Source organism: Cricetulus griseus, chromosome X, assembly GCF_003668045.3.
Source record: "Cricetulus griseus strain 17A/GY chromosome X, alternate assembly CriGri-PICRH-1.0, whole genome shotgun sequence".
Taxonomy (NCBI): Eukaryota; Metazoa; Chordata; class Mammalia; order Rodentia; family Cricetidae; genus Cricetulus; species Cricetulus griseus.
The window spans coordinates 114,320,310-114,337,154 of record NC_048604.1 but is presented as its reverse complement, the minus strand read 5'-3'; the positions used below and the strand labels follow the sequence as shown (position 1 = coordinate 114,337,154).

Here is a 16,845-nt window from a genome sequence, read left to right as displayed (position 1 = left end):
TGTGAAACCCTGCTAGACCCCTGGGGAGAAAACTTTTTGGGCCTGAAATTTTCCTTCATACGTCGCATTTGGGAAGGTGCCCAGGGGCTTCAAAAATCCTCCAGGCTCTCCCAACTTCCAGCTGGCCCATCCTCTAAGAAGGCTTACCAAAGGCAGAGGGGGACATCTGCTGGATGAGGGCCCGGCACTCCAGAGCAGGGTAGAGGGACACAAGAGGAGAGGTGGCCCGATCAGCCCCTGGCGAAAACTGACTGCTTGTACCTGAGGCAGATGAACAGTCAGAGATAGGTCCCACCAAGCAGAGCCTCTTAACCCAAGCAGGCACCCTGAAAGCAAATCACTGACCTGGTGCACAGGGTGAAGGAGGTTTGGCAAGAGCTAACACAGTGCCTGGGGAAGGGGGCTTAATGCCTAGCTCAGCATGCAGTTCAGGGTGCTCAGGTGACGAGGCTGAACTTCGTTGCCGTGGAGACCGACTAGTCCATTCCTCCAGGCCACTGGAGGCTGCTGCTGTGGCTGAACTGCATGTGGCACTGGCTTTCCGGGGCTGCAGTAGGGAAGGAAAAAGTGTTAAGAACCTACACTGGCTATGATCCTCCTGTGCCAGAGTGCTTATCCCCTTTCCAGAACCCTGGCTACAGTACAGCTTTACTGCATCACAATGGAACACAGGCAATGGTTTATAACCACTACCATATCATTGGAGGCTAATGACAGAAAGTCCTATTCTTTCAAGAGATCCTGCCTCCACACCATGACCACAGTGCCTTCACACGTACTACCTCTAGTAGCCTCCTCCTTACTGGTCTCCTCCTTCTAACCTTGCTTTCTAGCTTAGACCGTTTTACTCAGCAGTCGGGGTGATCCTGATAAGTCCTAACTCACATCCAATCCCTTTTCTGTTCACAGCCCTCTCATTGTTTCTGCCTCATTCAGAGCAAAACCAAAGTCCTCTCCACAGAGTTTACAAACCACTATCCAACCTAGTCCCACTACCCAAATTTTCACCCACTACATTCTGTTCAGCTACAGGCTATTCCTGAGTTATAAATATACAAAGTATGCTGCCCTCACCCCAGGCCTTGCGATGTCTACATACTTAGTTACCATTTCACTTTTTGGGAGCTTTTCCTCTTCTCATGTGCTGAGACCTACCCTGATGACTGTTTAATACAGTGAACTCAAACCATCCCCACTCAAGTCTCATTCTTGCCCTGTACCAACTGTCCATTCTTCATCAACCGTTATCTCCAGCTAATTTATTCATTATGATTATTTTATTTCACTTTGAAAAACTGTGAGCAGCCTAAGGGCTGGGATCTTGGCCTGCTAGGTTAAAAAATGTACCCTGCTACACTAAGAATAGGGCCTCCTGCTTCCTGGCACAGGCCTATGATAAATACTTGCTGAACAGATTACTCAGCTCTTTCAAACATCTGATCATTCCAAACTCCTTTGGGACTCTGGAGATGCCTGCCTCCCTGCCACCAACCTAAAAGCACAAATGATTGAAACCCCCACCCCTACTGGTCTTTGCATAGCCAGGGTCACAGGCCCCACCAATTCCTGTCTCCCTCAACAGACAGGATCACTGAAGGTAGAAGGAAAAGGTTTTATATCATCAGAACAGAATGTAGCATACGAAGGTGTTCCAAAACAGTCATTGTTCCTTTGTGCCACCAGCAGTGGTGGCTGCTCTCCTTTCTTAGAAACTGTTCTCCTTCACTTCTTAAGAGCAAGTTGGGAGTTCCAAGGTATGATGCTAAGACTAAAGATGAGATGAGTTATGAACGGGGCTGGGAGTTTCCCTCTCCCGTATTGTATCCCTATTCATTAGGGGCCAAAAGGTAAGAACAAACAGGTCTTCATTAGGCCAGTGACAGAGTCCATGACCCACCTGGCTGGGTCCCCGGACCTGGCGGGCCTGTTTCTCCTGATCCCTCAGCCACTGTAGGTAGGATTCTCGAGCCACCTGCTCCTCTATGGCCTCATTTGTGGCCTCCCAGTCTGTAGCTCGTTTCTTGTCTTCCAACATTTGTTGTTCAATCCATGATTCCTCTGATGTCTTTATAGCATTTTTCATCAGGGACTGCTCTGCAAACTGCCAGGGGAGAGGAACAGGGATGTGGGGTGATGCGCTGAACCTGGGTAAGAACCTGGATGGGCTCAGCAAGGTAGGCTTACAGGCCTTAGCAAAAACAATACAGGAAAAGTTAATTTTACAAAGTACTCCTCAGCAGACTGTGCACAGATCGATAACTGGAGGTAAACAGGCCTAGATTATAAGACCTGGCATTTTAAATTCCTATGGTCAGAAACGCTGGCCCAACCAAGACACCTGGAATGAACCACTAAGTTTGGGGATGAGAGGTGCTCTTCAGTCTAGGCCTTAATTTAAAGAAGCCTCACCTAGTAATGGTTCTATTTTACAACGCTGAAGCCATTCTCATAGAGTCACAGATAGGGCAAAGGAAAAAGATGAATAAAGAAGTGAACTGTAAGACATGGAGTGGAGGCAGGAGTCAAGCATATATGAGGCTGGGTGTGGCTATGTGAGGGATGAAGGGTCAGTATCGGCATGGTGTGGGTGCTAGGACACTGTATGAGAGAATTTCATGCCAAGTTTCAAGAGACTACAGCATTATTTGTTTGTTTGTTTTTTGAGACAGGGTCTCACTACATGGCCCAGTCTGATCTTGAACTCACTATGTAGGCCAAGCTGGCCTGGAATTCATGGCAATCCTCCTGCTTCAGCCTCCCAAGTGCTGGGAACAGGCGTGAGCCACCACATCCAGCGATATGACACTAATGAAATAATAAAGAACATCAAAGTATATTTCAGGGATTAAGTGTAAATACTGCTTCATAAAGTTTTAATAAATGTTTTTCCCCAAAACAATGGCTCAGTATACAGTCCAGGTTAGCTTTGGATTTACAAGTCTCCTTTCTCTGTCTCTGGAATTCTAGGATTACAGGCATGTACCACCATCCCCCAGCAAGTTAACATCATTTACACATACACATAAACACACACAAATGCACGTGTGCTAAGTAATGATGCACAACATAATTTTCTATCATGGAGCAATACTAGGGGAAATATATGTATGAAAAAGTTACATTGAGCCAATTTAAAATTAGGCAGATATGGTCCAGCTCACTGATAAAGAGTGCATACACAAAAACATGGATTCAAAAACATGAAAGGTTAGGTAAGCAATCTAACCACAGAGAAAGACACAGAGATGGCAAATGGACATATGTAAAAGATACTCAGGCTGGGGGTATAGCTCAGGGATAGAGTACTAAAACAATGCTCAACACATTGTTACCAATTCAAATAAACCTAAAAATCCCAACAGTGGCCAAAATACAAAACAGCAGGAAGATCCAATTCCTGGGAAAGTGAACTTTCATTCATTGTGATACACCCGTGCACACGCATGCGCTCTCTCTCTCTCGCTCTCTCTCTCTCTCTCTCTCTCTCTCACACACACACACACACACACACACACACACACACACACACACACACACACACACACACACGTCACTTCATACAAAATCTAGCAATTGCTTTAAGTAATTCCAAAATTTTGCTTCCATAAAATTTAACTTACCACAAAAACCTGCACACAGCAGTTTACAGAAGCTTTATTCATAATCATCAAAAACTGGAAGCAACCAAGGAGACCTTTCAATGGGTGAATGATTAAACAAACTGTGGGCCTCCACAAATGGAACAGTAAGTGATAAGAAAATGGCTAACAAGCCATGAAAAACCATGGAGGAGACTTAATGCATACTGCTACCTGAAAGCAGCATTTTGCAAAAGCTACATACTATGATCCCAATTATGTGACCTTCTGAAATAGGCAGAAACAGTCAACAAAGCACCAGTGGTTGGAGGGGAAAAGAGAGGGGAACCTTCAGGGGCTAAAACTATTTGAATGATTAGGTGCCTAAGATAGATGCACTTTTTTGTTATGCATCTGTCAAAACCCAAGGAACTTTACAAAACAAAGACTAATCCTTAATGTATGCTAATCGCTTTTTAAAGATCAGTAAAGAACTGAGGCTCCCAGTGACAAAACCACCTAAATGAATTACAAATGTATGCAAGGACAAGCAGGTGGTGGCCTCAGGCACTTAGGAAATGAATAGAATCAGTAACTCTAAACATAAAAAGGACTGTGCTTATCACTGGACTCCAGGGGGTCCAGTTAATGAGTCTGCCCCAGCTTATACACGTATAACGTAAGTAACAGTCATATAAATGACTGGTGGGTGGTGGGGAAAGTTTTCTCAACTTTAAAGTGGGAATTTACTCATGAAAAGGGAAAGGAGGCAAGAATGAGGCAAGTGGTGGAGGGATTTTTAACTGCAGACATCAGCAATAACTCTGTTTAGGTTAACACAAATTCAGGGAGATAGTTATAATCCTCATTTCATACGTGTGACTTCTTTCCTTAATAGTACAGCATTCAAAAGATGAGAAACTTAAAATTACTTTAGTCAAAAATGGTCAAAGATATTAACAGTCACGATCATACTTCTAATACATACATTGTGCCGAGAACAGCACTTAGTCTTTGTGCTCTCCTTTCCCTAAAGCCACAATCTGGGTTTAAATAATGAGAACAACATTCAAAAAGAGAATTTCCCAGTAATACTTTTGAACAGTAATCCTTAAAATTCCCAAGGTCGTCAAAACAAGAGGAAGGTATGATGCAGGAAGCAGTTATTAATGCTGGGTCAAACACTAAAACAGATGTACCAGAGTCTCTATGCCTTGGGAGGGACTAGATGGAAACTGTATACTGAGGAAAGTATTCTGAAGGTTGGCATGACAGCTCAGAGAGTAATGGCACATGTGTCAAGCTCGATGATCTGGGTTTAAACCCCGTAGCCACAACTGAGTCCTACAAGCTGTTCTTTGACATCCACCCCTACCTGAAATAGAGAAATGTAAAAAACCTTTTCAACAATTAATTAGAGAAACTTTTAAACATTCAATTTTGTAAAGAAAAAGTAAATAATTAGCCAAGCCAGGAAATTATAGAATTTTTAAAATATTAAATTTTTAAATAGCATTATTGTAAACGAATATTAAATGGTATAAAGTGAGGAAGTTCTGGAAAAGCTACATACATATTGCATAATTTCCAATATATGACATTTTAGAAAAGGCTAAACTATAGAGTGTGTCAACAAATCAAAACAAAAACAAATTCTTTAAAATTGGTTAAAGTCACAAGAAGTCAAAGTGGACAATTAAGTGTAAGATAGAATCCTGGATAGGATCCTGGAACAGAAATGGTTCATCAGGGAGAAACTGAGGAAATGTGAATAAAGTGTTGTCTTTTACTTAATATATCAATATTGATTTGTACTCCATTAATGTTAACATAATGTGGAATACGGAAACACTAATATTCTCACAACCATTCTGAAAATCTAGTTTCTAAAATTTACTAACAACAAAAGAAGCCCTGCCCCCAGGGTTGGAGGGTATTTTGATGCTAGCCTGTTTCTTTAAATGAGGCAAGACCACCTAATGTTTGTAGGAAGTGAAACCTGAATAGAGGATTTCAAAATCCCCAGGAGGGGCAGAGGAAAGATAGAGAAGGGGGAGGGGAGGGGTGGGGTGGAGAGGGGGTGGGGAGGAGAGGAAGGAGGATAAGGAATAGGAAAAGCAGCCCAGGAAGAGGGGGAGAGGGAGGATGGGGGGGGGACAGGATGAAAGGAGGGAGGAAAGAATAGGGAAGATGAAAGGAGACTATGAGAATGAATGATTATCTGCCAGTGGAGGCTGGGAAAATGAAATGCCATCTTCTGAAACTTACTAGGTCTCATGTCTGTGGAAGGGCTTTCAGCATCGGCCAGGCCCAGCCTATACAATCTGTCCCTAGGGTCCATTCCAATAAGCTATGTGTGAGTCAGGGCTACATTCCAAGTCTGTGACCCCAATTGTCTCTAAGCACTGTGAAGTTGGAGAATAACCAAATGCAAGCCCGGATATCTAGTCCAAAGTATCCTAAAAGGTCACTCTCAACAAGCTTAAGATGAGTGAGCCAGCTCATGGACAGGGAAATCAAAACCATAAAATGAGTACTGATCAACACTTAACTCACTAATTTTATATACAGGTGACTTCAGGGGAGACTCAAAGAGGGGAGAGGACATTTTGTGGGCTAAGGGCAAAACCAACCCTCTGTAACCAGCAAATAGCTATGGTGCTGGGACCCACTTACCCCTGGTTTAAATGATGGCAGGCCCAGCCCCACACCAATAGTGGCCTTGTTAGGATTCACCACTGAATTATAGTGGATATTCCGGTGGTAGCTGACACGGATGGGTTCATCTTCATTTTGGTGAATTCCATGGAATGTGTTGATAGGTTCTGCAGAGAAAGAGAAGGAGGGAGCATCCACAGGGGACCCAGTATGGTTGGCTCTGATGAAGTACCATTAGTCCCTCACCTACCCACTACAGAAGTACCTGTGCTGTATTGATACACCTCCACAGGACGGTTGTACATCTCTGCCATAGCCTGCATCTCAATGTGGTTACCATGGCAGTTGTTTTTCCTCTTCCTATTGATATACGTGGTGAAATCTTCGGTGACATAGTTGGAGAAGTAGTCAGCATTCTTCATCTGTGGAACAGATTGAAAAATTAAGGTCTATGTGCAAAGGAGATTAAACTTACCCTTGTCCTGTCCCAAGGCCTCCCCAGGATCTCACCAGATAGTCCATGCAATGCTTTCGCACAACCTCGTGCATATCCTGGTCTCCATACACCTGGTCAGCTGGGGGTGTGGGAACAAAAGAAAAGAGAGGATAGAGTCAGAGCTATTACCACAAGAATTCTGAGTCAGAACATCACTTATTAGGGGAAAGATGGGCTGAGGGACTAGGGAAACTCCCTTTTATATCTATGGCAAGCCCCAGAGTTCTTTCATTTGTGTGTTGTAGTGGGGTGGTAGGAAATGGTTAAGCAAGGGCTGAAGATGTGCTGAACATGCACACATAAGCTAGGTGTGGCTGTGCATGCCTTTCTTTCTTTCTTTCTTTCTTTCTTTCTTTCTTTCTTTCTTTCTTTCTTTCTTTCTTTCTTTTTTGATTTTTTGACACAGGGTTTCTCTGTGGCTTTGGAGGCTGTCCTGGAACTAGCTCTTGTAGACCAGGCTGGTCTCGAACTCACAGAGATCCACCTGCCTCTGCCTCCCGAGTGCTGGGATTAAAGGCATACTACTTCAAGAATCTTGGGACCCAGGCCCAAGATTAAAGGCGTGTGCCACCACTGCCCGGTAGGTGCATGCCTTTCATCCCAGCACTCAGGATGTAGAAGTGGGATGATCAGAAGATTATATTCATCTATCTTCAGCTACAATGTAACTTCAAGGCCAGCCTAGGCTACATGAGACCCTATCTCAAAAGGAAAAAAAGTAACAAGGTCAGACAATCTTGAAGAAAGAGGGAATATAGGGTTGAACAGGTAAGTGTAGTTACAGTGAAGGGCCAGCAAGATGGCTCAGTGGATAAGGGCACTTCTTCCAAGCCTGATACCTGAGATTCACATGGTTGAAGGAGAGAACCAACTCCCTTAAATTGTCCTCTGACCTCTACATGAGCCTTGTGGCATGGAACCACAATCTCCACATCCAGCAATAAATAAAAATGCAGTAACAAAAAGTTTTAAAAAGAACAGTACAGCCACATCAGAGGTATTTCTGGCAAATGAATTTGTCACTTAAACAAACCAACAACCTATGCCTCGTAAGTGGCCTCAGGCACCAACTATTCTATATTCCTTTCTCAATTTTTACTTGAGGAAACTGAGGCTAAGGGAAAGTCTGTGGCTTATCAAAGGTAACAGTGTGGTGACAATAGCAAACTGGATGTTTCCTCAACAAGTAAGCATGGCCTTTGTAAATTAAAAAAGAAGGGTAGTACCCACCTATAATCAAGTCTGAGACAAGAGAATTGCCAAGGTCAAAGAGCCTAGATCTCATAGTGACACTCCATTTCAAACCAAACCAAACCCTACATTCAATGCCTAACACCACCACCACCAAAAAATAAAAATTAAAAAAAAAATACAAACCATCCCACCCCACCATGATTAGAATCTTTTTTTTTTTTTTTGAGACAGGGTTTCCCTGTGTAGCCCTGGCTGTCCTGAAACTCTGTAGGCCAGGCTGACCTTGAACTCACAAAGATCTGTATGTCTCTGCCTTCTGAGTGATGTGATTAAAGGCATGCACATCCACCACCAGGCTAAGATTAGAATCCTTAAACAGAAGAGAAAAACACTTTAAATTCTGCCAAATAGTATCTAGTGAAGTAAGTAGCCAGAGACAAGTGACTCTCTGAGCTTCCTATGCCTCCTCTGAGAAATGGAAACCAGACAAGTATGACCTGGCAGGTCTCTTGTGGACAGTGAGTGTAAAGTGGCAGAACCCCTCTATCACCCAATGTACCAAAGGTGTACACAGACTGATTACACAAGACCTCCATTGAAGGTAGAGAGCAGCTCACACCTAAGCCCACCGCTAGCTCAGGGCCTGATATAGCAAAAGAAACTGGGTATAGTTTGCTGAGGCACAGGAAGCAAGAGTTTCTTCTCCCACGTGAGTCTGAAAATTAGGCAAGCCTGACTTTCACTGGCTGCCCTGAAAAGGGAATTTCCCTGTGTTTCCCCAGAGGTTCATCGCTCTGATGGGATCCCCCTGGGCATAGGGGAAAGGGATGCTAGGAATGGGAACATGCCCACCAGTCAGGCCTGGCAGTCTACTTCTCTGAAGACTTGCCAGGTCTCCACCACCTTCTGATTTCCCTCCACATGGAATGGAAACAAAAGGCTGCACTGAGATAGAAAGTGGGCAGCTCCAACAGCCTCAAACCATCCTAGAGGTAATGATACCTGAGGGGTGGAGAAGGGGCTGTGAAGGCAGGAAGGGGTAGTCCCTTCACTGATGTAAACAAGGATGTGGCTTCTGTGGCCATACTCCCCCCCCACACAAGCACTTCCAGCAAGTCACGTGTCTTGCATACAAGCTGGGGGTGTGGGGTGGGGGCTGCTGCTACCTTTCTTAGAAGCCGGGACCACAGAGGCTGCTGTGGCTGCCTGGACTGCTAGAGGAGCTATTTCTGTAGGCTGAGCTTGAAGGCAGTGCAGTCTACAGCTGCTATCAACAGGAACTCAAATGGGAGTGAAAGGGTTAAATAGGGGTGGACTACCAGGCTCGGTGAGTTGGGCTGAGATAATGGGGAATATGTATCTATCATAGAAGATAATTTACAGGCCTGAGATCTCTATTTGCCAAACCCAGATGTCAGATTTGGGGAAAAAAGGGGGGGGCGGGGGACAGGGTCTTTTCATCTCGCCTTTATCTAGCATAAAGTTCATGCCAACTCTTAGCTGTGTGTGGCACTGTACAAGGCCTTTCATCTCTGGGTTGAAATGTCTTCATCCATAAAGTGGGGACAGTAACTCTTCTTCCACTTAAAATAGTATTATAGAGACTGTAGAGAACTGGCAATATATCTCTGTGGGAGAACATGGGGTGCAAGGTTCACTCTCCAGTACGGGGATGGGACTACAAGGGAAGGTTTGTCAACTATCTGAAGCATAAACAGTGGTCAAGAAACAGGCACTCCAGGCCAGGTGTGTCAGCATGAACCTTTAATCCCTGCACTCAGAGGAAGCAGAGGCAAGAGGATCTCTGAGTTCGAGGCCAGCCTGGTCTATAAAATGAGTTCCAGGACAACTAGAGCTATGTAGAGACCCTGTCTCAAAAACAAAACAGGCACTCCATTTGTCATGAGGACAGCAACTCCTATCATATTGTAAGCTACCTACCAGTCAGCCAGAATGCTGAGAAGAATTGCTTATTAAGCCCTTCCTCATTTCTGTTGCACTTCCTCCACCACAGGAAAGCCCCAAATGCAGAAAGGAGGGTATCCCTTCTATTACAAGCACTGCTAGCTCTCTTTACAGAATTCAGTGCCTTTGTTCAAAACTCTGACAACCAAATTTCTATCAAACTAATAATACTGGCTTTCTGTGTAGGGTCCTTAGGTACAGGCAAGTTACAGTACTTATAGATTCAGCCCAGCTTTGTAAGGAGCAATCTTGCACTGATTATAAACTGTTCCTTTATTTTTTTAGTTTCAGACACTTGTAGCCCAGGCTGACCTCAACCTCACAACAATCCTCCTCCTTTGGCCTCTAAGTGCTAGAATTGTAAATATATATACACCATACTCGGTGTATAATCTTAATTTTGTAATTAACATGGAATAAAATATGCATTTCTAGACCAAGGAAATAGACATCATGAGAGGAAAAAAACCTTCGATGTTACAGCCAAAGCACATCATAACATGAATTAGCTTAATTTTCCTAGCCCTAACACTTCTGTATTTAGGAAAATTCCTCCTCTTCCCAGATTAGCATGTGGGGGCAGGATGGACTTCCCTGTGGGGGGCCAAGGTGGGAGAAAGAGTGGCCCACTGGACCCACAAATGCAGGGGGAATTCAGAGAAACTGTTTTGACAGAAACTGAAACTCCTCCTCTTGCTAACACTGCATTTGGCCATATGCACCTGTTTTCTTCTTCCATGGTCCAGCTTGAAGGGTATCCCCCACTATATTCCACCTCTGTTCCCTTTCTAAGCAGGGCTCACAAATTCTCAGCACAGTACTGTTGTTAATTCTACTACAGGCTTTTTAAACAACTCATTTGATCCTCACCAAACAACAACAAAAAAACAAACAAAAACTTACACAGGGTGGGGAGGCACTGATACAGAAATAGCATAGCTAGTTCAGGATCACATATTTATCGCATATTTGGCATCAAAGGTGGAAAGGCACCAACATCTGGTCCCAAGTGACACTTTCCCATCCCACCTTATGTCCCACAGCCACCTTATTTTCCTAGGGATACGTCTGCCCTGTCTACTCCAGTTTCCCTGCTAGCACAAGGAATCAGTTGGAACAGGGGAAAGGCCCAAAAGTGAGCAGAGATAACAAGCAAGTATCAGGGACTGCACACTTCTCTAGATTCAACATGAACCTTCCTCCCCATGCACGTAGTTTTCTCTGAACATACAAGGATACTCACATAAAGGTGCACATATGTACCCATATGCAGCCCATAGGGCCTCCAAAAGACTGAAACCTTTGAGACTAAATACCCACATGACTAATTCCACAACACAGAACCACAGCATACGGTGAATACATGCCCTTGTCACCAATCAGGAAAGACTGAAGACTACACAAGATGTGAGGCTGTGCATACTCAGGAACCCATGTCACTTCCTTCCCAGCCTTTGCTAGGGATAGGTGGAAGAGGGATGACCAACATCTCTAACAAACTTGTTTCATCCTTCTCCTATGCTACTGCAGAAGTCCTCCCTCCTCAAGCTCCCTAAAATGTAACCTGCATTTGCCCACACAAGACATAGAGAGATTATTCTGCTCCTCAACCCCTGCTGCAAACAAGATTATCTTTCTGTATGTTTATGAGTTTGCCTGCATGTACAAATGTGTGCCACATGTATACCTGATGCCTACAAACAGGAGAGGGCACTGGATCCTCTGGAACTAGAATTAAGGAAAGTTGTGAATCACTTGATGAATACTGGGAAACCAAACTGAGTTCCCACTTACAAAAGTGGCAAGTGTTCTTAACCACTGGGCAAACTTTCCAGACCCACTACTTTTCTTTTTTTATTACTTTATTGTTACATTTACTATCTATTTTGCACATCTGCATGCTCCAGTACATATATAGATCAGAGGACAACCTGTGGGAGTCTATTCTCTCCTCTCATTACGAGTCCTAAGGATTCAACTCAGGTTGCCAGGCACAGCAACAAGCACCTTTGCTGACTGAACCATTTCACTTCACTGATTCAAGTCCAGATTTATTTGTAAAGGGCAGTAAATACAGGATCCTCCCTTGCTTTGAAGGGACCTGGAAACCACATACCCCTCATGCTGCTGCCTGACTGCTTTCCTACCATTATGTTCTGCTAAAGACAAAAGAGAAAGCTTTGAGGCTATGCAGAGGGCTCAAGAGGTAAAGGCACCAGCTGCTAAGCCTGACAACCAGAGTTTTATCCCTAGAACGCATAAGTTTTTCTCTGACCTCCATATAAACATACTATGGTGTACACACACACACACACACACACACACACACACACACACACACACACACACACACACAATTAATAAAGGAAGCATGGCTTTTGTGGAGAACCTAAAAACAAACCACACAAACGTGGGTGCACACAGCAGTAAGGGGCAACAGTAACCTAGTCTGCTCTCCACTGCCCCCCTGCTCCTGTGGGAACCCTGGCTCCTGAGGAAAAAGGAGCCAGGAAAAGGTCCCACCCACCTATCTAGCAGCCATGGTATACACACCCAACTGTTCCACTGGTACAAACTATGGGCAAGACACATGACCTCAGAACCAATCTGAAGTATATGCTTTTCTGCTTGAGGGTTCCCATGGGAAAATGGGAAAACACAAAGACACTGAGCACAAGAGAGGTCAACGAATACAGGTGTACAGGAAATAGCACAGAGAACTCTCCTGTGTCTCGATACACTCTCAAACACTGATGCTCTGACATGCGCTGAGTGACCTAGATAAAACAGGGTCCTGGCTTTCTCATGAGGCCTCAGTTTCTCATTTTATAAAGCTGTCAACTCTAAGGTCAGGAGGTGGTGGCACACGCCTTTAATCCTAGCACTTGGGAGGCCAGAGGCAGGCAGATTTCTAAGTTTGAGGCTAGTTTGGTCTACAGAGTTGAGATCCAGGACAGCCAGGACTACAAAGGGAAACTATGTCTCAAAAAACAAAAACAAAAAAGCTATCAAAACTAAATAACAAGGGATGGTGGCAATATATTTACAATCCTAATATTCAGAAGGTTGAGACACTAAGAGTGTCACAAGTTCAAGGCACCGAGCCACCTGATCTACCAAGAAAGTTCCAGGCTAGAGTGAGACCCTGCCTGAAAAAACAATTATAAAAAGCAAAATCTTAAAAATTACCTAACAGCTATCCTTTCCAGTGCTAATGATCCATGTTCCAAAACGAAAACCAACCAGAGAAGGGGGCCGGGCTATTATTTCTGGGCCATAACACACAGCCCCAGCTACTCTCTCCTGAAGCCTATGCAGACACATCTATGTGGCTTCTGCTTGGCCCAAAGGCTAGCACCACTGCCATGGCCAGGCTGAGACGTTTCTGCTGAGTCAAAGCCAAATGGAAGAAAAGGGAGTCAGGCTCATGTTTCTAGGAGGAGGTTATCTGAACACAGCAGGGACAGGGTGAGCCACAGGATACCCACCTCCACCCAAGATGCTCATAAATCTCTAGGAGGTGCCAGGGAGAAATGGGTATAAGCAATAGATATTGGTTCAAAAGTACTGTCCGATGTCAGTGGCAAAACAAAGGACAGAAAACCACCTGCCTAAGATTCTCAACAATGGAAGAATAAATTCTTCTAGCTGGAAGAAGGAAGGGTCCAGAAAGATCAAAGAACAAACTAAGAAGCTACAGCAGTGGTTCTCAATCCTCCTAAAGCTGCAACACTTTACTACAGTTCCTCATGTTGTGTTGACCTCCAACCATAAATTCATTTTTCTTGTTACTTCATAACTGTCATTTTGCTACTGTTGTGAACTGTACTGTAAATATTTGTGATTTCTATGGTCTAAGGCGACCCCTGTTAACAGGTCATTCAATACCATGGGGTCACGACCCACAGGTTGAGAACCGCTAAGCTAGGGCCTCCCTAGTATCATCCTTTGGACATCTAAATGTTTCCATGCAAACTCTACCACTGTCATTTCCCTTTTCCATCCCTGGTAGTGCTAGACATCAACTCCAGGGTCTCCTGAATGCTAGGCAAGAGCTCCACTACTGAGCTACACCTTCTGCCTTCTTTTTACAGCTTCAACCCATTCTATTTCATGGGATAAGGAACCAAAATTTTCAAGAGTGTCTGAAGCACACAGATGAATGTGTGGCACACAGTAGGGTCAGGGAAACAATAACAAAGCGCCATATATGTGTGCAACCCACTCAATTCCAACTCTTCATTAATGTTCCCTCCATTATTTAATACATGATAGGAAGTTAAAGCCTGCAGGCCTTTGTAGAAAGCCTAAGGTGATGACCATCTGTCTCTGTATAAGCTAGGCTAGAAACAGGGGGACAGCAGAAAGCCTGGGGACAAAGTCCCCTTCCCTGGCACATGTATTGTGTACTCTGCACCAGGGAAACCTCTAGGAGGCCTAGAGACGAGGGGCCATGTACTTCAGGGGAGAGGCCATAGGACCTCTGAGGTTTTACAGAGAAAAGCTGAGGGCAGCCCAGTCAGGGGAAATGTGTAGCCATAGTGCTGATAAGGAAAGGCCTTCAACCTGCTGTGGTCAGCTCTTCCTGTATGCTTGGGCCCCTTACTGGAAGGCCCCAATTGGGGGCGGGGGAGCTAGATAGACACACATGTACAAAAATTGCTCTTGATGTGGGTTACTATTCATAACAGGTCCTCAACAGCCCCAAGCTGTCTCAGTGAACATCTGAGCCCACATGCTCAACAGTAATCTTGCTTATCCTATATCCAGCCTGAGGTTAATACAGGGCATAGAAACTAATAGGTCCTCACCCTTTCATTCTCTACCTTTCTTTTATCCCCACGATACCTCCAAACCCAGCTCTTTCTATAGTAAATATCCCAGGAAGAAGATGACTTGAAGCAAGAAGAGTAGGAAGTTTGGAATTTTTCTCCAAACCCAAAGTAACCATTTACCTGAATAGTTTCTGCTTGGTAGAAGGGGTAAGCAACCATTTGTCCTATCTATCCCACAAATATTTCTGGCTCTGAGGCACAACCCAGAACAGTACCCAGGCTTTACCAGTGCTACTGTTTCATGATGACCTACTATGTATCAAGCATTAAGGGATTTACCAAAGTAAATCAAATCATATGGTTTATCCCATTCTTCAGCTAATTAAAGAGGGTTCAAAAAGAAGAATCACTTGCCCAGGAGTGGTACCTGATCCAGTCTAGCTTCTAACAGACATGAGGGGGTCACCCAAAAACTAAGAACAGACCCAGAAAGAACTCAAGGAGTCTTGGGAAGCACCATCATTTCACAGATGAGGAAACAGCCTAACAGAGAGACCCAGTCTCAAAAGAAAAATTACTAATTCATAGCTGTACATAGTGGTTCACATCTATAATCTCAGCTCTTAGGAGGTTGGAGCAGGATCCCAAGTTTCAGGCTAGCTTGGGCTAGAGAATGAGACTCTGTCTCACAAAAGGAAAAAAATGCTAGTTCTGACGGCAGTACTTTGCTTATGTTAAAAAGACAGAAGCCAATACAGATGTATCTTTTAAAGAAACATACAGAAATATTTATGAATGGAATGAACCTGTGTCAAAAGTTATACTGTAAGAATACTGTTTCAGGGGAGTGATAAAGAGTAGGCAGGGTAGTTATAAAGGCTACCTATTTTTTAATGGTGTGTGTGTGTGTGTGTGTGTGTGTGTGTGTGTGTGTGTGTGTGTGTGTGTTTGAGACAGGGTTTCTCTGTGTAACAGTCCTGGCTGTCCTGGACCTCTCTTTGTAGACTGGGATGGTCTCAAACTCATAGATGCCCACCTTCATCTGCCACTACCTAGCTATGTTCATGACTTTTTAAAGCTAGATGATTGAGTCTGACAGGGTTCACTATTTTCTCTATTTTTGTACAAGCCAAAAGAAAAAAACTAATATAGAAATGTATAAAGATCTAGATTTTTTGTGACAAGATAAATATATCCTTGACTGGCATGGAACCTGCTATGTAGATCAGGCTAGTCTTGAACTCATAGAGATCCACCTGCTTCTGCCTCCTGCATGCTGGAATTAAAGGTGTGCTTCACCACAGCCAGTTTCACACAGAATAGAGCCCTCCCCCAACACATCACATCAGATAAAACTCTCGGTACAAACTCTTACATACCAAAGTGACAACAATGTGATATGGTTAACCCAGATATAAAATCCTGACTACCACATACTTTTTGTGTAACCCTGGGCAAGTCATTCCCCACTTCTGAGACACTTTTCTCATCTGACAAGTAGAAGCAACATCAGTCCCCACTTTCACCTAAATTGTGGGATAATAAAAGGGTTTCCATGCCAGGTGGTAGTAGCAAACACCTTTAATCCCAGCACTTAGGAGGCAGAGACAGGCAGATCTCTGAGTTCGAGGCCAGCCTGATCTACAGGACAGCTAGGACTACACAGAGAAACCCTGTCTCAAAAAAAACAAACAAAAACATGAATAAATACATACATATATAGATGGGTTTCCTGTAGTGTTAGTAATGTTAGTCTCCAAGTCATTATTATTGCTATTATTATTATTCATTCAACACAATCCAAGACCAGAGGCCAAACACTAACATTAGGTTAGTGCCTGGATATCCTAAAATACCAGCTACTTAGCTCTGTCTCAATCCTGTTTTAGGGGCTGTTACTGACAACTGGGACATGGCTCAGAGGCATCCTTAAGCCTCCTAGCCTGCAGGACCAAGGCAGAGACTCACCTACAGCCCGGAATAGACAAGCACCATCCTCCTTCATCTGCTTGATTATGAAGCCTTTCTTGTCCCGTAAGGCCTTTTCAAACCAGTGTTCCTGCTGGAGGAAAGAGTGGGAGGTCAGCAACAGGGAAACCTGTACCCAGGAAAGCCTGAACCCTCTCTCCAGGGTCCTGCCCTCAATTTCTGAGAGAACCAGATGATTGTCAAAAGGGAT

The 16,845-nt window shown here is 44.1% G+C and overlaps 1 protein-coding gene across 5 annotated transcripts in view; it reads right to left on the bottom strand.

The window, feature by feature from the left end:
• Positions 1 to 16,845, bottom strand: part of Otud5 (OTU deubiquitinase 5) — a 32,685-nt gene that overhangs the window by 2,428 nt on the left and 13,412 nt on the right. For 4 of the 5 annotated variants that reach the window (XM_027433127.2, XM_027433128.2, XM_027433129.2 and 1 more), the window contains 7 exons: positions 16,635 to 16,728; positions 6,747 to 6,811; positions 6,502 to 6,658; positions 6,255 to 6,403; positions 1,898 to 2,101; positions 346 to 547; positions 148 to 261 (listed from right to left, as the gene is read on the bottom strand). In XM_027433127.2, coding sequence (XP_027288928.1) covers positions 148 to 261; positions 346 to 547; positions 1,898 to 2,101; positions 6,255 to 6,403; positions 6,502 to 6,658; positions 6,747 to 6,811; positions 16,635 to 16,728 — 985 coding nt within the window. The remainder of the gene's footprint in view (positions 1 to 147; positions 262 to 345; positions 548 to 1,897; positions 2,102 to 6,254; positions 6,404 to 6,501; positions 6,659 to 6,746; positions 6,812 to 16,634; positions 16,729 to 16,845) is intronic. The other variant, XM_027433131.2, reaches the window with a different exon arrangement.